This window comes from Petromyzon marinus, chromosome 47 (genome assembly GCF_048934315.1).
Source record: "Petromyzon marinus isolate PM22_M1 ecotype Great Lakes invasive population chromosome 47, UKy_Petmar_22M1.pri1.0, whole genome shotgun sequence".
NCBI classification, from domain to species: domain Eukaryota; kingdom Metazoa; phylum Chordata; class Hyperoartia; order Petromyzontiformes; family Petromyzontidae; genus Petromyzon; species Petromyzon marinus.
In genome coordinates this window covers 4,495,215-4,516,842 of record NC_133713.1, presented here as the reverse complement: position 1 = coordinate 4,516,842, position 21,628 = coordinate 4,495,215, and the positions used below count along the sequence as shown (strand labels likewise).

The 21,628-nt window shown below is 47.9% G+C and overlaps 1 protein-coding gene across 3 annotated transcripts; it reads right to left on the bottom strand.

Moving 5' to 3' along the window:
• Nucleotides 1–287: 287 nt before the first annotated feature.
• ZFX (zinc finger protein X-linked) lies at nt 288–21,319 on the bottom strand. Of its 3 annotated transcripts, none has more exons than XM_032971853.2 (7): nt 21,124–21,316; nt 9,822–9,927; nt 8,649–8,765; nt 7,267–7,419; nt 5,905–6,045; nt 4,987–5,136; nt 288–1,991 (listed from the first exon to the last, which is right to left on the bottom strand). In XM_032971853.2, the coding sequence occupies exons 2-7, from the start codon at nt 9,916–9,918 to the stop codon at nt 811–813; spliced, it is 1,839 nt and encodes a 612-aa protein (XP_032827744.1). In that variant the 5' UTR covers nt 9,919–9,927; nt 21,124–21,316; the 3' UTR covers nt 288–810. The 3 variants fall into 3 exon arrangements, with proteins under 3 accessions (XP_032827744.1, XP_032827745.1, XP_032827746.1); XM_032971854.2 differs by having other exon boundaries at nt 4,987–5,133; XM_032971855.2 differs by lacking the exon at nt 8,649–8,765 and having other exon boundaries at nt 21,124–21,319.
• Between the last annotated feature and the right edge of the window lie 309 nt (nt 21,320–21,628).

Sequence of the window (21,628 nt, the reverse complement as noted above, 5' to 3'; positions counted from 1 at the left end):
CACCAAACTTATTTAAAAAGCATAAAATCCGTATAAAAAAATACGTAATTGGTCACCAGGTGGTTCAGTCATGAAAACATGAAACATTATTTTGCGGCGAGAATATTTTCATATCTTCGTTAAATGCAGAGGGACAAACGTATGGAAAATAGGCGACGATCTGTATAAATAACACAAGGCAGGCCCGCAGGATGGGCGGCTACGTCCGTCAAACCAACCGCGCGCGACCCCATGCGCCCCAGTGAACAACGCGTGCGTCATGCTGTCATGGCCCGCAAACCAAATGCTAAATTGTACAAAAGCGGTTTTATTTTTTTTTTAATTTCGTTCACAACTGACAAGCATTTACAGGTAGGTGGGACGCTCACTGTAATAGAAGTAAAAATTACAAGTTGAAAGTAAAGAACGAGATACGTTCAGCCAGGTGTTGTTTTTTTTTGTTTTGTTTACCCCCAAATACTACCTTTCCCAAAAACAAAATGGGAGAATAACACCTTTACCCTTAAATGATAACTATTAATTCTTATTATGTTACAGCTTTACATTTACAAATATAATCCACAAACACAATACTTTGTAAAACATACAAATATACACAAGAAATGTGTGTGTGTGTGTGTTTTTTTTGTGAATAACGCACGCACGCACGCACGCGCGCGATGTGCGCGTGCGTGCGCAGTAGATTTCAATATAGATGATGATGACGACGACAGAATAACCAACAACGTCGTTCGGTAGGGCAAAGCGTTCGGGGCCAAGCATCTCAAGGGCCCACCACACACCACCACCACCTCCCGCCTCCCCGCAGGCCTACACTTGCCCTTTGTGTTGTTTTATTACGTGCGCGTTTTTCTCCGAGGGCCGGCGAAAGCCCTTGTTGCAAAAATCGCAACGGTGCGGGTACTCCTTGGTGTGGATGGAGATGATGTGCCGCTTGAAACCCGACGCGTCCGTCGTGTTGTAGTCGCAGTACTCGCACTGGTACACCTTCTTCGCCTGGTGCTGGCGCATGTGCTTCTTCAGCTCCTTGTGCTGACGGAACGAGTTCTTGCAGCGCTTGCACTTGTAGGCCATGTCTTTGGTGTGCACCGACAGGATGTGCCGGGCGATGCTGAACGGGTCCGCGCTGCGGTAGTCGCAGTGGCGGCAGTGGTGCTGCTTCTTCCCCGTGTGCGCCACCATGTGGCGCTTGAGGTCGGAGGGCCGGTAGAAGCCCTTGCCGCACACGTCGCACTTGTGCGGGAAGTCCTCCGTGTGCACCGACACGACGTGGCGCTCCAGCTCGCCCGCAGTGGCGCTCAGGTGGCTGCAGTGCTGGCACTGGAAAACGCGGTCGGTGCCCAGGTGCGCCGCGGCGTGCTTCTGCAGCTCGCCGCCCGTGAGGAACGCCGCGCTGCAGTCCTCGCACCTGTAGGGCAGCGCGCTGGCGTGGCGACAGCGCATGTGCGCCTTGAGGTTGGAGCTGGACGTGCTGCGGTACTCGCAGTGGGCACAGGCGTAGGGCTTCTCGCCCGTGTGGATGCGCACGTGCTTCTTGAGCTCCGACGGGTGGCGGAAGCGCTTCCCGCACTCGGGGCAGCAGTGCGGGAAGCTCTTGCTGTGCACCGCCTGCAGGTGGTGGCTCAGGAGCGACGGCTCCGCCGTCTCGTAGTCGCAGAAGCGACACTTGTTCATCTTGGCGCCCTTGGTCTTGTGCGTGAGCTTGTGGTTGGTGAGCGCGACGGGCTGCGGGAACTGCTTGCCGCACTCGTCGCACTCATACGGCCGGTCCTTGGGGTGGCCCAGGCGGTGGCCCTCGAGGTGGGTGTGCAGGTTGGCCTTCTTGTTGGTGGTGTAGTCGCAGTCGGTGCACTGGTACTTCTTCCGCCCCAGGTGATCCTCGGGATGGTTTAGCATGTGCTTCTTCAGGAATCCCTTGGTCTTGAACTTCTTCCCGCACACAAAGCAAGGGTGCACTCGGATCTTTTCCCCATTCGGGCCTACGATAATACCTGTTAAGAGACGCAAACAAAACGCATTTATGAGCATTGTTGTACGTGGGCCCGTTAACACGCGCAGTCACTTCATTACGTATCGTCGGACGGATTAACGTGTTCGCTTGAGCGCATTAAAGTTGGTAGTTATGGATAAAATACATAAAAAAGGCATCCGTTCTGAGCTAATTGGGAATAGTCTGACATGGTTCCTCTTATATAACAGGTATCCGTCATACATCGGACTGGGAGCTCTGCCCGAGTTTGGACATTTGAAGAAAATTGGAAGACAGTCCTCATGATAGCAGCTCCGATGTTTTCTCAACACCCATCGATCTCTTCCTGCCAATTGGCCGGGAATGTATCCACTCCCAAGCGAGCTACGTGGCTGGTGCACGGTGGCCGCCGCCATCATCATACCACCTCGAGCGTGGCCCGCTGGGCCTCTCCTCCCCTCTCGTTCAGCGCTGTCCCCCTCTCCCATGTGCTCTCGATTATAAACAACGCCCGGGCCGTTACGTCACGCACGCGGCGCGCTATGGAGAGCTCGCGACAACAGGCGAGACAACTCATTCAACTTGCAAAGCGGCCGCCACCGCCACGCAGCATTCGCTCGCTCGCACAGAGGAGAGGAGAGGGAAAAGGAGGGCTCAGAGGCGCCAGGAGGAGGAACCGCAGACGAGTTGGAAAGCAGCAGCAGCAGCAGCCACGCGGTGAGGAGTCCAGCGCTACCAAGCATTGCCCAATCTCTGCGGTCCGCATTATATGAAGGTGTCATCGGCCAATTAATTATGATTCATTTTGCCAAGAAAGGCCCACTGAGCTATATCGCTCTTTTTCAGAAGCGGCCTGGCCACAAATGAGAGCTCAACATAGTGGCTTATCACGTGGAAATTTATCGTAGCCAAATACTCGAAACGCACGTTGAGTCTAAATTTGGAGAGAAAAACCAGAGGACCCGGATAGAAATCCACGCAACCAAGGGGAGAGAGACACGCAAACTCCACACATACAGACATCAGGCTCAGGATCAAACCCACGACCTCCTGTATACCAGGCAGTCCACGCTTTGCTGCATTGCACAATAATTAGGTTTCAAAAAAAGAAGTCGTTTAGGAATATTAACTTGACACTCACTCATGGTGTGCTGAACTGTGGTAGTCACGACCTGACAACGTCACAGCACACTCACTCATGGTGTGCTGAACTGTGGTAGACACCAGCTGACTACGTCACAGCACAGACACTCACTCATGGTGTGGTGAACTGTGTTAGACACCATCTGACTACATCACAGCAAAGACACTCACTCACGGTGTGCTGAACTGTGGTACACTCGAACTGACTACGTCACAGCACAGACACTCACTCATGGTGTGGTGAACTGTGGTAGACACGACCTGACTACGTCACAGCACAGACACTCACTCATGGTGTGCTGAACTGTGGTACACACGACCTAACTACGTCACAGCACAGACACTCACTCATGGTGTGGTGAACTGTGTTAGACACCAGCTGACTACGTCACAGCACAGACACTCATTCATGGTGTGGTGCACTGTGGTAGACACGACCTGACTACGTCACAGCACAGACACTCACTCATGGTGTGCTGAACTGTGGTACACACGACCTGACTATACGTCACAGCACAGACACTCACTCATGGTGTGAACTGTGTTAGACACCATCTGACTACGTCACAGCACAGCCACTCACTCATGGTGTGCTGAACTGTGGTACACACGATCTGACTACGTCACAGCACAGCCACTCACTCATGGTGTGCTGAACTGTGGTAGTCACGACCTGACTACGTCACAGCACAGACACTCACTCATGGTGTGGTGAACTGTGGTAGAGACGACTTGACTACATCACAGCACAGACACTGACTCATGGTGTGTTGAACTGTGGTAGACACCATCTGACTACGTCACAGCACAGACACTGACTCATGGTGTGCTGAACTGTGTTAGTCACGATCTGACTATGTCACAGCACACTCACTCATGGTGTGGTGAACTGTGATAGAGACGACCTGACTACATCACAGCACAGACACTCACTCATGGTGTGCTGAACTGTGGTACACACGATCTGACTACGTCACAGCACAGACACTCACTCATGGTGTGTTGAACTGTGGTAGAGACGACTTGACTACATCACAGCACAGACACTCACTCATGGTGTGTTGAACTGTGGTAGAGACGACTTGACTACATCACAGCACAGACACTCACTCATGGTGTGCTGAACTGTGTTAGTCACGACCTGACTACGTCACAGCACAGACACTCACTCATGGTGTGGTGAACTGTGGTACACACGACCTGACTACGTCACAGCACAGACACTGACTCATGGTGTGCTGAACTGTGTTAGTCACGACCTGACTACGTCACAGCACAGACACTCACTCATGGTGTGTTGAACTGTGGTAGACACCATCTGACTACGTCACAGCACAGACACTCACTCATGGTGTGCTGAACTGTGTTAGTCACGACCTGACTACGTCACAGCGCAGACACTCACTCATGGTGTGAACTGTGTTAGACACGACCTGACTACGTCACAGCACAGACACTCACTCATGGTGTGTTGAACTGTGGTAGACACCATCTGACTACGTCACAGCACAGACACTCACTCATGGTGTGCTGAACTGTGTTAGTCACGATCTGACTACGTCACAGCACAGACACTCACTCATGGTGTGGTGAACTGTGGTAGACACTATCTGACTACGTCACAGCACAGACACTCACTCATGGTGTGCTGAACTGTGTTAGTCACGATCTGACTACGTCACAGCACAGACACTGACTCATAGTGTGCTGAACTGTGGTAGACACCATCTGACTACGTCACAGCACAGACACTCACTCATGGTGTGCTGAACTGTGTTAGTCACGACCTGACTACGTCACAGCACAGACACTCACTCATGGTGTGCTGAACTGTGGTAGACACCATCTGACTACGTCACAGCACAGACACTCACTCATGGTGTGCTGCATCCGAGTGGCCACGTTCTTCTTTCGGCTTTGCCTGCGATGGTCGGTTTTGTTTGTGGGAGTCAAGATCACTTCATCGGCCTTGCTCGACAGGCTCAGCACACCGTTGCTGTCCACTGCATCCACGCCGCCTTCTGCTGAAGAAGCAATTCACACGTTTGTACATTTTACGGCAATAATCAAACATCTCTCCCCCTTGACAAGTTCATGCAAATTAGCCAGTTCATTCACCAATCGAGACGCTTCGACGACATCAAGGAGGATCACGATTTACCGCAGGGTCCGAAACAGCCCATTGATGTGTTCCCAAAATAAAGGTATTTATGAATATGTTAAAATAGTTTCGCACTCAGGACAATGCTGTCGTTTTTCTTACACCTGTAAAAGTGCAAACTCTGTCACCTGCATCTTGTTGATATAATTCGCATAAGGTTAAGGCACAGCCCAGAAATGGCATGCTCATGACACTGCTCGTGGAAGAGGCCTCCACTAGAGCAGGGGTGGGCAACCAAAAGAACAAGATGAGCCATTATTTTAGAATTCAGTAACAAACTAAATATTGCAAGAGCCGCAATGTTCTGTGAACACGAGACGGTGGGTCCATAACGAATAACGTCACGGAGCAGTTCTTAAAGAGCCGCACGTGATGCCGGAGCCGCAGTTTGCCAACCCCTGCACTGAGAGGGTGTTTTGACCGACTCTTCCAAGCTGGCCAAACAATGTGGCAAACTTTCCCAGGTTAAGTCTGTTCATGTCAAGACATTAGGCAATCATACACAACATTTCCACACACACACACGAATATGCCCAGCTATGGTGATGCAAATAAAAAATGTTGTTTTTTAAAGATAATTGTAAAGAGGCTTATTATCACAGCGATTTGCTCTGACGTCCTAACGGCATACCGTATGCAGACGTCCAGGACACGGGCAGGATCTCCTCGTTGAGGGCGATTTCCTCCACTCGGGGCTCCGACTCCAGCGTGACCGCCTCATCATCACCAACAATCACCTCCATGTACACGTCGTCCGTCATGTCCGCACAGCCTGGTTGAGACATTTCAAAGATCGGCAAAAACAGCCTTTACCAGACTGTTGGGGTAAGTGCTGTCCGCGAGCATCTACGAAGGCCGGCACGGCACATTAGGGGGCGGGTGGCCAGCACCACGCCCGATCGCCTTTGTCTCCTTAGTGGCGATGTTTACACACTGCACCAGGTACTCATATGAGGAAGAGTCGACCTAGGGAAGGCCCAGGAATGGGTTCAGATAATAGTCATTGCTGTTGGCCGTGAGCAGGAATTGAACTCAGGTCTCCGGGGTCATAGCACAGCACACTGATCATGACACTACCGCTCCCCACATTAAGCACGTACACACACAATCATGAACACATTCTTACAATAACACACAGCGTTTCGCAGTCAACGTCCTACCTAAGCACGGTTAGCTACGCATGGTGAGAAAGAAGTTCAACACAGTTACATAGAACCAGCGCTAAATATGGCTGTGAGAACTGTTGTTCAATTTACCGATGAGATTAAACATTAATTGACACGTTAAACCTTTGTACACGTGACTATTTAATTTGCTGAGGGTCTTGTATTATTTGCTTTCTTACGCAACAAAGACTTACTGAGACTCAAGAGCATTTTTTCAGGAGAGTCCTACCAAGTGTTCGCAGTCGTGGGCAATGTTGTTGCTGCTGCTGCCGCGTGCGACCCCAATTGAGAAATTTGCAGGCATATTTTTCAGCATTGGGATGTTTGGCCAATACCAGTCATATTGTATGTGATTTCTTTTTTTTTAAAGCTATGTGAGGAAACTGGAGACCCTGAAGGAAATCCATACAGAACAGGGAGAGAAGATACAAACGCCACACATATAAACTCACTTAATCTCACTCAATCACTCACTCTCTTAAACCCTCTCAACACTCTCTGCAGAACAGGGGGAGAACACACAACCTCCATGCAGAAAAGCACCCCGAGTCAGCAATTCGACCCAGGCTCTTCTTGCTGTAAGGCACCAGTGCTACAACTGCGTTGCCACGCTGCCGCCTATCTAACGACACGAGTTTAGTCAGATCATTACGTGGACGAGCTCCCCCAAAATAATACATTATTAATCGCATTCAGACAAATTAACGCACTAATTTTTTTCAAAACAATCCACCAACCCTTGCCTACAAATCGCCGGCTTGCAGGCGTGCGATGTGCTCTTACCGGGCGGTCCGCTAAGTGTGACATCGCACGGGCGTGTAACTTACTGATCTCCTGCACTTGATCCTGCGGACCATCCATTGCCATGTACACGAGCTCTTCCTGTGGAACTGTGGTGATGCTCGTGGAATCCAGCACTCCCACATCTTCCTGCTTGATATGCACATGCGAAGGGTCGATGGCCACACCGGACGCTGCCCCTGCGTCATGCGCACAATCCGCCACGCGATCCACAAAATCGTTACACTTTCACAAAATTGGACGTAAAATCCCCGCCACCACCCTCTGCCCGAATGAAATCGAGACGTCCGTTGCGGACACGCGCCTCGACTCCTCCGTCGGCCGCAAAGGTCCCTCGTGTCACCCGACGGCGTGCGGGACGTGAAGAAAAACAGCGGCGTCCCAGTCGAGAGCATCGCCCAAGGCCCGAGGGAGGAACGGCCGCTGTCTCTCTCTGCTGCCCCAACGGTAGCGGGGACCGCTCTCAACCGCGGCCCAACAATAACACGACATGGAAGATGAAGGTGTGGGGATATTTTATCCACAAGTAGAACGATCGGGGGACTCCCCTCCACCAAACTGCGAATGCGGTGAACTGAAAACCACCAGTCACATATCACTGATGACTCCCAATACAACGTGCTGTATTTTGGTGGAACAAGTGGGACTCCGCTCAGTTATCCCACATGCCATGGAACGGCTTAAAACATTACACGTACATTGTAGCCTGCTGCTTTTTTTCAAATGCCATACCAAAGAAGATGCACCAGGTAACTCTTTCAGGCCTCACTATGCACAGAGGGCACAATGGTCCACTCAGTGTTTATCTTATATGCATGCACATTCTTTGATACAAAGGCAATGATCAATTAATTTAACATTAAACGTCAAAGAGTTTGCATGGATTTTGAATTCCGTCGCCGAGTACCGGGCAAAGTGTGCTCACATTACATAAATATGTATACAGAGGAAGTCAAGCTGATATCAAGCGCCGAAAAAGGATGAATATTATGCAATAATCGTTAGATGATTGTATTCCTTGGTGTCTCTTCTCTAATGACTGTCTAATCAGACCTATCACAGCTCAGCCAACACACTTAACTTCAGTCAATCAAGCAAAGTGAAATGGTAACGTGTACACCTTGTTGAAAACTCCACGCGTCCGTGAATAACACAGCATGGCCTAAAAAGTTAGAACATATAATAGGCGACGTTTTCGGGCAATGACCCTTCTTCATAGCAAACAAAAGACTTGGATTACATATTCGATGATGTGTGCAGAGCATTTATAGGCACAACGAGCACTATTTTTTTCCCAATGTCAATTAGTGGTAGATTTCTTTTTTGAGAGCAATGAATGCGTGACTAGGGCACGGAAGGGAGGTTTGCATGCAAAGATTAGGTTATTCTCTTTTTCTGCTGTTCGTACCGGAGTTGTAATGCCCATTTTCCGTCTTGAAGATGTAAACTTTGATAATGTCAGAGCAAGTATTTCCATCTCTCTTGATGTCAATGTCCGCCTTCAAATGGGATCCATCTATATCGCCTGTGGAAATGTAAATGTGGTGACACGGACAAAGTCCATTTAAAAACTGGACAGGTTCATCAATAGCACTGTGTACGTGTGTGGCATTATAAATAAATATATATATTACAGCCAATGTTTGGGGCGCACAGAGTGGGCCAAGGGAGATGGAGTGGATAATAAGAGTTGTTATTCGTGCACAAATTCCAACATAGCATCACCAAATAACTTATTTCAACAGAGCAAAGGTTAAAATAAAGGCTGAAAGCAGTCAACAAGGCAGATGTACCGGCCGGTTAATGACCACTTATCTGTGGCAATGCTCACTTCTCTGCGGAAACATGATTTCTGTTACCTCCTTCCACTGACCGCTTTCTTCAACTTCAAGTGTTTCGATTCTCATGTGCGTGTTACAAGTGACCGACTTCACCGGAAGACCGGAGCCATCGGTGGAAAATTACACATTACCCTGATGGAGGCCAGACTCTCCATACAACGACCCAACGTTTGACCTCCCACAAAGTGGTAGTTATTTTATTGCCCCAAAAGGGATGATAGGCTGAGTCAGGGTTTTTGTTTGCATTGTTTGTTGCATGTATGCTGAAACTTCTTTCGCACAGTACGTAGCCAGTGCCGATGCGAAGATTTGAGGATCGAAGGGAATAGATAACGTGTCAGCGCGTGCATTCACTTACGCCAAGGGGTAAATGCTAACCCGTTAGAAAGTAAGAGGAAACCTTGAGGTGGGAGAGGCAAGGGGGTTAATAATGATGACTGAAACGGCATGACGGTGTCTAATTTTAAGGAAATTATTCTGGTAATGCTGCTGCGTTGGCAGCGGCATGCAAACCACAATTAATGAAACAACTCGACGCGTTCCGTGTCACTAATAACGCTTTGTGTGTTTGCAGCCTTAAAAGGAAACATATATAATGGGTGACATTATGGGCTATATAAAGAAGGGACATTGCCTGGAACATAGCCTATTATATAGTTTTTATTTCAAAGACACGGATAGTGCTATTGTCCAACGCGCAGAGTTGTTGTTTACTGCGGACACGGTGAGGTGTGGCTTACCCATTGGCTGATCTTGTTCCATTTCTACCAAAGTGGCGATCACATTCTCCTCTTGGAATTGCAGTTCTGTGTTGATGCTGTCCTGATCCATATTCATGGTTCAGTTCTACACCAACACGAGACACAACATGTGCATGAGCATTGTCAGAAACCTTGCTCGGTTAAGAAATGTAGAATATATTTACATATACAGAATGCATTTTGTGTAGAATTACATTAATGTTTGTAATGTGAGGTAAAAATGTGAAATTCCTCCTTAACATTTGGTCGAATTTTTTTTCCTTCTCTCAATTCTGTTTATGATCTCAGTTTCATGTCAAGCGATGAAGCGATTTTTCTTCAGGGCTGTAGAAGCGAGCGTTGTACCACCTCGTTGGCACAAGAACGGCCCAAACAATAACATCACAAAATGACAGAGGAGGGGGGGGGGGGTTAATTCATTATTTGCAGTTTGCCAAACGTCCACCGGAACCGGAATGGCTCTCGCCCCTCCCAACAATCCACCCTGCACAAGCTTCACTGCCGTTGATTCATTCTCACAACCCTTGTTGCTGCTGCCGAGCGACACCGCCACACGGCACCACGGAAGTATAAACTAGTTTTATCGACCTTGCCTGCTGTTGATATTTTTTTCCCCAGGCGAGGCTGAAATAAAATTCAGCTGCGCCAGTGATACCCGGTTACGTGGAGCCGCGCGGCGTGCTGTATTGGGCTTGCGTTTTGTTAAAATAAAAGCAAAAAATGTACATTTTGCTGTACTGAAGCAGAAATCAAGTGCAACAGCAATGAGGTGCAGCAGTGGTGAAGTGGCACTGCGGTGTAGCTGTGCTAGAGCCCAATGTGGTGCACAAAGCTGCAATACAGTGCAGGCACAATAACATGAAACTTCCCACGCTTTGTTTGCACATTTCAGAACACTGGCGACCCGCCGCCAACCCCCCCCCCCAGACTTGCTGCACAAGCCTGGGTCCCTCGCCAGTCAATAATTGTTGTTGTTTTTGCTCTTGTTAGTTTGCACATTCCCACCCTGCAATGTCCTGTAAATGCCACCACTGCCGATGGTCTTGGGCTGTGGTATTGTGTAACAGCGCTACTTAGTGCTACTTAGTGCTACTTAGCTTAATGGGGCCTCACCAGCTGAATTAATAGTGCCCGAGTCTGAGAAAGAAATAGATAAAGTGTCAGCGACTAGCGATGGATGGTGTTAGCAGGAGGCTTAATGAACTCCAGTGGTTAGTACCGTCTACCAGGCGCAAGATTGCCATACTGAAACACATGCATAGAATTTACATCGAAGGGAGAGCATGGACTGAACTGAATAGGTTTAGTCAACAACCGTCTCTCATGTTGGTGAAATGGACCATGATATAACAAAAAAAGTAATACAAAAAACACGTGACTTGTGATACAGGGGAATACCGCTCTATGTATCGTACAGCCACTGACTGGAACGAGGAGGATTTTCCAAACACCAACATTTTATGTAAAATTTTTTTAATGTGATATAGAATAAGTTTGACTGGTGATAACCTTTGGTTTTTGAAAGTGATACATTTGTAATATTTCTATAGTTTTTTTACCACTGGACAAAGGTCCAGTGACAATGGTCCAGTCTTTTCCCCATTATTTGAATCAACGACAATGTTTCTGAGCCATAAGTCATAGCAGGCAGTACACACTGAACACAGCGACTGGAGAGCATTTGCAGGTGAATACAATAATTATAAATATCAAGAAAGGTAATTGGGATTGGGCAGAACACGTCTCTATGTGGGATGATGGCCGATCGCCAAAAAAAAGTAGCTAGATTTGCAGCCAAGCAATAACGGATAGGTGCCTGATGGCGCGTCCACCCGCGGAGATGGAGCGACACAATCAGATTGTGTGCAGGTACTAGGTGGATTATTAAATCGTACGATTTGCGAATGGTGGCAGCTTGGGGAGGCCTTCATCCAGCGGTGGATTGACTATGGCCGATGCAATAATGTGCAGCTGCATTAAAGTGCAGTTGAATATGAGTCTATCCCTTGCTCCTGCATAAATGTATATTCCTATTATTCTTGTGAACGACAAACTATAACGGCATTCATATTCTTGGTTCTTTCGGTAAAGTCACGTAGAAGGGAAACTTTACCGAAAGAACCAAGAATATGGATCCCTGCAGTCACGAAAGCTTTAAATCAAAATATAACAGCATTAGCAACAACTGCAGTGGCAAGGTTAAATAAATACCTTCTTGCCCGGCCTGTGGTGTGCCAATCCATTAATCAGAATCTTTTTTTTTTAATCCTGGAAAAATCCGATGAGTTATGAACCTCTTTTTCACAGATTTCCAGTTGGGGGAGGTCAAAAAGTTCCAAGAAAATGTAGAAAAACCGATAGGAGTGCTATAGGATTGGAAAGGTAAGCAAAATAACTAAATATAGTCAAATGATAATGAAATAAACATTTGTATTTACGCGCTAAAGCCCACTGAGCTTTCAGTTCTGTTTCAGAAGCCAACTGCCACAATTGAAAGCTCAACGAAGTGGCTTATCATGTGGAAATGTATAGCAGCCAAAGACATGTTTGTAAATATGGACCAAAAAAACCGGAGGATCCGGAGAAAAATATGTAAGCACACGAGTTAAGTTGTTTCCAAGAATGTAAACCCAACACAAAGGATGGCTCAGTAAACAACGTCCAAGACATCTGCTGGTTCGTACCGTCACGTTTTAAAAATGTTTTTCTTGTGACACCATAAACTGACTTTGTCTCGCTTAGTCCACGAGGCGGCGCCAGAGAGCGTGACAGACGCACGACAACAGCACGTTGTACGTTGTCAGAATCAGAATATTGGCGGAATCCGATGAGCTATTAAGCTTTTTTTTCACAGACGTCAAGCATCTATGTTGAACTTCTTTCGCACCGTACGTAGCCAACCGTGCTGATCGGAGGTGCGGGGGAAGGAAAACAAACGAAACACACTAAAAAAAAACTAAACACAAAAAGGTAAAACATATTTTTTTTGATTTAAAGCTTTCGTGACTGCAGGGATTCATATTCTTGGTTCTTTCGGTAAAGTCACGTAGAAGGGAAACAATAAAAATAATAAAATATATAAAGCAATATGTTTATTATTTTTATTATTTTATTGTTTCCCTTCTACGTGACTTTACCGAAAGAACCAAGAATATATATTTTGTTTAACCAGGTAAGAAATCAAGAGGCCAGGATAGTCTCTCATTTGTAAGAGTGACCTGGCTAGTGAGTGACTGGGTAGTGAAACACCGAGGCTGCAGTGTGAATTTCACTCAGCCACGGCACGCCGCATCACCACAAGTGAACTCGAGTAACAACAACGCCACTGCAAAGGTGATGGAAGTTCCAAGTTTATTTTTTGTTTAACTAGGCGAGAACTTAGGAAGCTAAGACGGGACTCTCATTCGAAAGTGACGAGCTGCTAGGCGCGTGGGCGAGACTCGCCACGGAGTGGCAGCCAAAGCGGGGAACGCGCCCACGGGAATGTTCACCGCGGAGTTCGCCTTGCGGGTGAAATCAGCTCGTTCTTAAACTAAACTATACACTTGTTTTTATTTGACCAGCTAAGGCTTCACTGAGCTTCGCAGCTCTTTTTCAGAAGCGACCTGGCTATCACAAATGATAGCTCAACGAAGTGGTTCATCATGTGGAAATGTATAGCAGCCAAATACTCCAAACGTGTGATGTTGATTCTAAATGTGGATGGAAAAACCGGAGGACTCCAAGGAAAATTCACGAGAACACAAGGAGAGCATGCAAACTACAAATATACCGGTGTCAGAGTCGGGATAGAACCCACGACCTCCTGCATACCCCGGTGATGGCGTTAGCATCTCGCCACTGATTGAATCACGAGTCTGAATCACGACAATTCATTGGAACCGCAGGGAGGTGAATCGTTACAGACCCCTCCAGGAGGCAGGCCATTAAAGGAACGTCCAACTCAAACCAAAACTGTCGTTTATTTAGTAAACACACCGACACTGTACGCCGTTATCTGCAGCGCGCGCATGTAAAGGACTGTTGCTGAGAAAGTTGCGCTTTTGTGAGTGATATCCAGAGGCAGTAACAGAAAACGAGCTCCTCAAGATGTCCCCAGCAAGGACTCGAAATCACCCGTCCGAGAGAATCTATGAACTGTCATGTTTGGGGTCAAGTTTACAAAAAACTGAATCGATAAACAATTTTTAATTTTGCCAGGTAAGGCCCACTGAGCTATATAGATATTTTTCAAAACCAACCTGGCTACAAATGGTAGCTCAATGAAGTGGCTCATCACGTGGAAATTTGTAGCAGCCAAATACTCTAAACACGTTTATAAATGTGGAGGGAAGAACCGGAGGATCCAGCTAAAAATCCAAACGATCACGAAGAGACACGCAAACTCCAAGCGTGCAGAGGCATTAGGGTCCAGATCAAAACCACGACATCCTATGCACCAGGTGAGGGAGTTAACATCTGGCGGAGTAGATCCTTTCATCGTTTTGTTATTAGAGAATACGTGCAGGTTCATGACATCGTCCAAACTGTCAAGCAAAGGACGTGTGCTTGGACACTGCACGTTGCTATAAAGCATGACGGATGACGGTCAACATTAATAACCGAGTGGCAGGCAAGGAATGGAATAGGCCCCTAGATGTTGTCTAGTTTGTTCCATCAGTCTCAACATGACATTTCCCTCCAGTTTTCTTATGATCAATATCTCACATTTACAATTCAATGCATGTCATGAGGATAATAATAAATGTAATCAATTAGTAATTAACTGATGACATGCCCAATTACGAGGGCAAGTTATACGGGTGAAATGATGCACCACCCGATGTGATGAAATGTCATAATTAATGGTCGTGATTAAAATAAAGAATTCTCATCAACGTTGTGGTGTTGCTAATGGCTGCGCTGCCAAATAAACCCATTCAACAGAGTACAAAACAAAAAAATTATTACCAATTAAATTCAGCGTATGCGTCTTCGGCTTACTCGGAATGTACCGCAAAGTATCCGCTCGCTCTCGAAGAGAGATAATGACTCAGAGGCACAGGAAGGAAGAACTACAGAAAAGCACCAAAGGCAACAGCCAGGCAGTGAGGCAGCACCAAATTCTTCCCCAAGCTCCGCGATCCACTATATATTAAGGTGTCATTGGAAAACTCATGAGTTGTTTATACATATGGGAGGAAACCGGAGCACCCAGAGAAAATGCACGCGTGTGAGAGGGTTACACTCGATCCTATATAAACAGGACAGGTGGAGTCCACATATTTGGGCTACTGCCCTCTCCTGGCAAGCAAGGGTATGCCTTCTCGATGTCCACGGGGAATGACATTTCACAAAATTCGTGTGATCCACCCACTCTTGCTGCCTCCACAGTGCTGGATTACAGGTGTCCATAGACACCACTATCAGACTCATGCGCTTTTGAGTACCCAGGGAAAAATCTCAAATATGGGTAGGGGGGTGATAACTAAAAAATCCACACATTAAATTCACAAACCCATTCGCTGTCCTGTCAGCTCTTGGCCACCTCACAACCCCAGTGAGTCTCCGAGTCTTACAAATCATAAGCGTGCTCCACCACGCCTGGCTAAATGTGCACAAATGGTTCGCGCACAAAATCTACATGGAGCGGACTTAGCGAGTTCACGGTGTGCTAGGGTCGTGAGACCAGCGGACTGTGAAGAGCGACGAGGATTGCAATGCAGGGGTACGACGAAGAAGGGAACTGTTGTATCAACTGGCTCTCCTCGATAGTGGGGTGCAAGATGTATGCATGTTAAACTTCTTTATAGCACCGTACGTAGCCCACCGTGCTAATCGGAGGTGCGGGGGAAGGACAACAAACTAAACACAAAAAGCAGTTCTAAAGAAATTTGTTTTCAATCTAGCACGTAAGACTGTTGACGCGAGGTCAACACATACATGACCCCTTATATTTTATAATCATAACGTAGAACGTTTAACGCGAAACACTTTTCCTTTAAATATAAGATAAGATTTTCACATGAAACAAAGTGATGGGAAATGCATTATTTACCAAGGTCTCATTACCATAATGTTACAAATATCAGCGTACATATAACATGTAATTACGGAGGTCAGTTTAAGGTCACACTAAGTTGGGAGCACATTTGAGACAGGAAGTTGCCAGAATATTTATTCTTAACATACAGAGAGGCAAGTTATTTTCCCAGAGCTTTGGGATGTTGCTCTGGAAGGATTCGGGCAGTGGTCCGAAAAGACAAGCAAAGTCTTTCAGAGGGGTGCAGGCAGTAGCATGGATACAGTGCAGGATAAATTACTGATAGATTACTGATGAACCACCTGTGGAGTTTTATCAGATTGACATCCTAACACTTTCAGCTCTGTATGCAGCCAATGCCGCTATTGTGTGTAACATAATATCAAGACATTAGAATAATGCTCGCAGCAGCTGCAACCGTTTTAAGTTTAATCCTATAATTTTTGGCTCCTGACCATATCTGCCTCCAGGCAAATAACTGCCAGTGCGAGAGGCGCCTACTTCCAAAAGTTAACAGTTACGTTCCAAGAATGATTCTAGTTTTCGTGACTGCAAGGATCCATACTCTTTGGTTCTTTCGGTAAAGTCACGTAGATGAAAATAAAAATAATTAAGTTATTTTCATTTTATTATTTTCATTCTTTTTAATTTTCATCTACGTGATTTTACCGAAAGAACCAAAGTGTATGGTTCCAAGAATGGTTTGGTATTTTATTTTCAAGCTAGGATAAGTGGACATTAAATGATGCTTAATATTGATTTATAAGTACATGGAATTGTGATTAACCCGTCGAAAGATGGGATGACGGCCAGTGGTCTAAACATTTTTTTTCCAGGAAAGGCCCAATAAGCTATGTAGCCCTTTTTCAAAAGCAACCTGGCCACAAAGGGTAGCTCAACCAAGTGGCTTATCGTGTGAAAATTTATAGCAGCCAAATACTCTAAAAGCATGTTTCTAAATGTGCAGGGGAAAAACCGGAAGACCCGGAGAAAAATCCACGCAACTACGGGGAGAACAAGCAAACTCCAAATATACAGCAGGCGTCATTGGTTGGGGTCGAACCCACGACCTCCTCTATACGAGGCAAGGGCGTTAACACTTCGCCACCGTGGCACCCCGAGAGATTTTCCTCACCAGTTTTTAGATCTATACGTTCAAGAACCACATGTATGCCAAAATATGTTTTTAAAATTGAGTGGGGCTCGGGGCAGCGTCCAGATCGAGGGATCTCCACACCACAGAAGTTGAGAATCCCAGGATTAGAGCAGGCGTTAAGTGTTTAAAGCCAATACATGTTTTTCATGCGTCAATACATGTTTGCTATGTATGTGTCAATGGAGAAACCCTTGCAAACGAGATGCTCCAACGCAAGGGATTTCCAGGTGATTTTTTTACTCGTAAATTCAGCAGCTTCAGAAAATTGTCAAGGAAAGGCATAACTAATGCTGAACACGAGACACAATGTAATTACAGAAACATAAACGTTGAAATTCGTGAGCAATAGTCATTCAACTCAAATGGGATTTAAACACGGATTGATTTCTCAACACCCACGTGGTGTTCATATTCTTTGTTTCTTTCGGTAAAGTCACGTCGATAAAAAAATAATTGTAATAAAAAAAGTGAGCGTACTGGCAGTCTAGAATGTAGCCTGGTAGACTGTTTTTAAACTGGTGAGCGTATTGGCAGTCTTTTTGTGTTTATTTTATATTTTATTTTTATTACTGAAAGAACCAGAATAAGTCTACATTATAGACTGCCAGAACGCTCACTCAGGTTCAGTTTAATAACCATTGCTACAGTCTACATTATAGACTGCCAATACAGTCTCACTTTTATTATTTCTATCTCCGTGACTTTACCGAAAGAACAAAAGAATATTAATTCCTGCAGTCACGAAAGTTAAGTAAAAATTTACCCATGTGGTGACTTAAAATGGGTTGACAGTCAGTGGAATGGCATGCATATATTTACGCAAATAAGTAGGTTAATATTCGATACTCTATTTGTCCTGTGATTGAGAAATACATATTTTTCAAAATTTGTAAAATATTATGAATCCACATAATCAACCTCACAAACCTCGGTTATTCAAATAAATATTAGTTATTCAAGCAAAGAGAGGAAGTTGTCAATTCTCATCAATATGACACTGTAATTTGTGTGAGTTGCGTCTGGTAAGAGCTGAACCCACCGATGAACACGTTTCTAGATGCGAGTGATGCAGGGTGGGCTTCAGGGTGTGAGCAACAGCAGCGGCAAAACTCTGGAGGAGGAATCATCGCAAGCTTTTATTGCGTGTCCCAGCGTGTGTTCTGCGCATAGCTTAAAACGTGAATGTCAGTAACGTGTGCACGCTTAACACCTGACTATATACAGTACTGGAGAACCCGTTACATGTTGTAACATCCTTGCATTACATCAACAGTGAGTAGGAAACAAACTAAACTATTTTCCATCACGTAAGGCCGACTGAGCTGTATAACTCTTTTTTCAGAAGTAACCTGGCCACAAATGATAGCTCAGCGAAATGGCTTATCACGTGGACATTTATGGCCACCAAATACCGGAGGACCCGGAGAAAAATTGACGCGACCACGGGGAGAGAGAGACACGCAAACTGCTAAATATACAGACGTCAGGGTCGGTATTGAACCCACAACCTCCTGCATATCAGGCGAGGTAGTTAACATCTTGCCACCGTGCTGCCCATGTTTCCATGCCCTCATCTTACTGTCGTCTGCTGCCCTCCACGACACCAACAAACACTCGTTTCCTCAGCCTGCTATCTTGGTTCTCTTCCCTCTTATCCCCAATTCAACTGACTCACCTTGTTAATCAGTTCCCTCCTCTCCTGTCTCAGTGTGACTGTACCACTCTCGCCTTGCACGCCCCCATCCTCTCAAGCAGTTCTCCTTCTGCTGACATGCCCGATCCCAAAAAAGGTGCATGCGTGTTGCAGCCCTGGATGAGAGTGGACCACTGAGGGGTACGGCAGCTGTGTGAGCAGGCCCCAGTTCACTTAACTGACATGCCAGGTGAAAGTCAAGGCGGCTTTAGATTACAAGTAAAACATTTACAACTCTACGGTACAACTCAAGTAGCAGAGCACCAAAGCTAACGTTCATCAATTTAACCCGCGGCTCCATCCTCACATTTGACCACCTATTTGGTCTTTTGAAAGATGTCCTCTCATTCATACGCATGGGGTCATCTGCCTTTGACCAATACTCAACAATGAAGTGAGAAATTAGACCAACGCAAATCAAAATTGCCAAAATGCAACACACACGGCTGTTGTTATTGTGAGCCCTGAGGCAGCGGTAGAAATGTCACATTCCTGGGGCGTGGGTCAAGGGTTTCTCTCCATATAGAACTGCTGCAGACCTCACACACACACAAGTGGTACTCGTTTTATCGCCCATAAAGGTATGGATGATGATGACGATGGTGATCATGGGCGGATCCGACCCATGCCCGAGACCTGAACTCTTGACCTTTTGATGTCTCCTGACAGCAGCAGCAAGAGCAGCAGCAGCAAGAGCAGCAGCAGCAGCAAGAGCAGCAGCAGCAGCAAGAGCAGCAGCAGCAAGAGCAGCAGCAGCAGCAGCAAGAGCAGCAGCAGCAAGAGCAGCAGCAGCAGCAGCAAGAGCAGCAGCAGCAGCAAGAGCAGCAGCAGCAAGAGCAGCAAGAGCAGCAGCAGCAGCAAGAGCAGCAGCAGCAGCAAGAGCAGCAGCAGCAGCAGCAAGAGCAGCAGCAGCAGCAAGAGCAGCAGCAGCAGCAAGAGCAGCAGCAGCAGCAAGAGCAGCAGCAGCAGCAGCAAGAGCAGCAGCAGCAGCAGCAAGAGCAGCAGCAGCAGCAGCAAGAGCAGCAGCAGCAGCAGCAAGAGCAGCAGCAGCAGCAGCAAGAGCAGCAGCAGCAGCAGCAAGAGCAGCAGCAGCAGCAGCAAGAGCAGCAGCAGCAAGAGCAGCAGCAGCAGCAAGAGCAGCAGCAGCAAGAGCAGCAGCAGCAGCAGCAGCAAGAGCAGCAGCAGCAAGAGCAGCAGCAGCAGCAAGAGCAGCAGCAGCAAGAGCAGCAGCAGCAGCAAGAGCAGCAGCAAGAGCAGCAGCAGCAGCAAGAGCAGCAGCAGCAGCAAGAGCAGCAGCAAGAGCAGCAGCAGCAGCAAGAGCAGCAGCAAGAGCAGCAGCAGCAGCAAGAGCAGCAGCAAGAGCAGCAGCAGCAAGAGCAGCAGCAAGAGCAGCAGCAGCAGCAAGAGCAGCAGCAAGAGCAGCAGCAGCAGCAAGAGCAGCAGCAAGAGCAGCAGCAGCAGCAGCAAGAGCAGCAGCAGCAGCAAGAGCAGCAGCAGCAGCAGCAGCAAGAGCAGCAGCAGCAGCAGCAGCAAGAGCAGCAGCAGCAAGAGCAGCAGCAGCAGCAGCAAGAGCAGCAGCAGCAGCAAGAGCAGCAGCAGCAGCAAGAGCAGCAGCAGCAGCAGCAAGAGCAGCAGCAGCAAGAGCAGCAGCAGCAAGAGCAGCAGCAGCAAGAGCAGCAGCAGCAAGAGCAGCAGCAGCAAGAGCAGCAGCAGCAAGAGCAGCAGCAGCACGCAGCCAACACACCGAGTGGATATGAAAGGACCCGACCCAGGTATTGCTGGCAAAAGCCCGCTATTATTAATTGCCCATTACCAATCCAGAAGAGTCCGTGCAACATATAACGACGCAATGCCCGATCCACACACACACAAAGGAGACATCGCAGCGATACATTCCGCTACTCCTGACGCGGTTTTCTGTCTTGACCACCTTTCGTGTGAAATTGTAGTGGTTGCTCTGCATCTACATCAGCCATACAAAAGGACCACAATAACCACTACCGTCCATCACCACAATCTGCACAGATCGCCGCCGAGCATCAACAAACACCCCAACCAACACCACCACCCGTCATCATCCCGTATCACGGACACCACCACCACCACTATCACCACGGGGCCGCCACCGCCACTACTTTCACCACGTCTCCCGCGTCTCTCTTGCCGCCGGGCCTTACGCTTCAATGCCCGCGCATCCTCGCCTGTGCCCCTGACTGCAGCGACGGGACGCGACGCGGTAAGCGTGTGGCGGGACCGCGCTAAGGCCTCGCGGGAGGCCCTCGACTCGCCTTGAGCGCGGCCCGCACAGGGGGCCCCCCGCTACGGGGTGGCGTTGGACCGCGCGGGACACCCCCCCCGCCGCCGCCGCCGCCGCCCGCGTTCATCGCCGCGTGTCGGCGCGCGTCCTCACCGCCGCGTGGCCGCTGCGCCGCGCTCCCTCCTCGCTGCTCACTCCATGCGCGGCCGCGCGGCGCCGCGGGTCCTCCGCCTCCTCCTCCTCCTCGTCGCGAAAAGGGCGCGGGCTCCGCTCCGCAGGCCTCGACGAGGATAGCGCGCGCGTCATGACGTCACCGCGCAGCGGGCCTCAGCGCCGTGGCGTCACCCCGCCGTACGTCATTGCGCAACAGGCACACACACACACCCCCCCTCCCCCCCTCGGGTGACGTGACGTCATCGCGCAGAGCGTTGGACGAATTTGACGTAGCGCTGGGATCCGCCAATGCCGAGAGGGCTGGACATTACGTCATGCGTATCCCGTCACTTATTTGCACTATTGCGTGATGTATGCATGTATGTTGACCTTCTTTCGTATCGTGCGTAGCCAACCGTGCTCATTGGAGGTGCGGGGGATGGACAACAAACTAAACACAAATGTCCTCATATTCTTGGTTCTTTCGGTAAAGTCACGTAGAAGG

What these genes read in the sequence shown, in the direction of transcription:
- ZFX (XM_032971853.2), bottom strand. Translation starts at nt 9,918, where the DNA reads ATGAATATGGATCAGGACAGCATCAACACAGAACTGCAATTCCAAGAG. An exon ending in GGAACAAGATCAGCCAATGG is followed by an intron (nt 8,766 to 9,821) that starts GTAAGCCACACC and finishes ACATTTCCACAG; the next exon opens with GCGATATAGATGGATCCCAT. An exon ending in GGATCAAGTGCAGGAGATCA is followed by an intron (nt 6,046 to 7,266) that starts GTAAGTTACACG and finishes TGTCTCAACCAG; the next exon opens with GCTGTGCGGACATGACGGAC.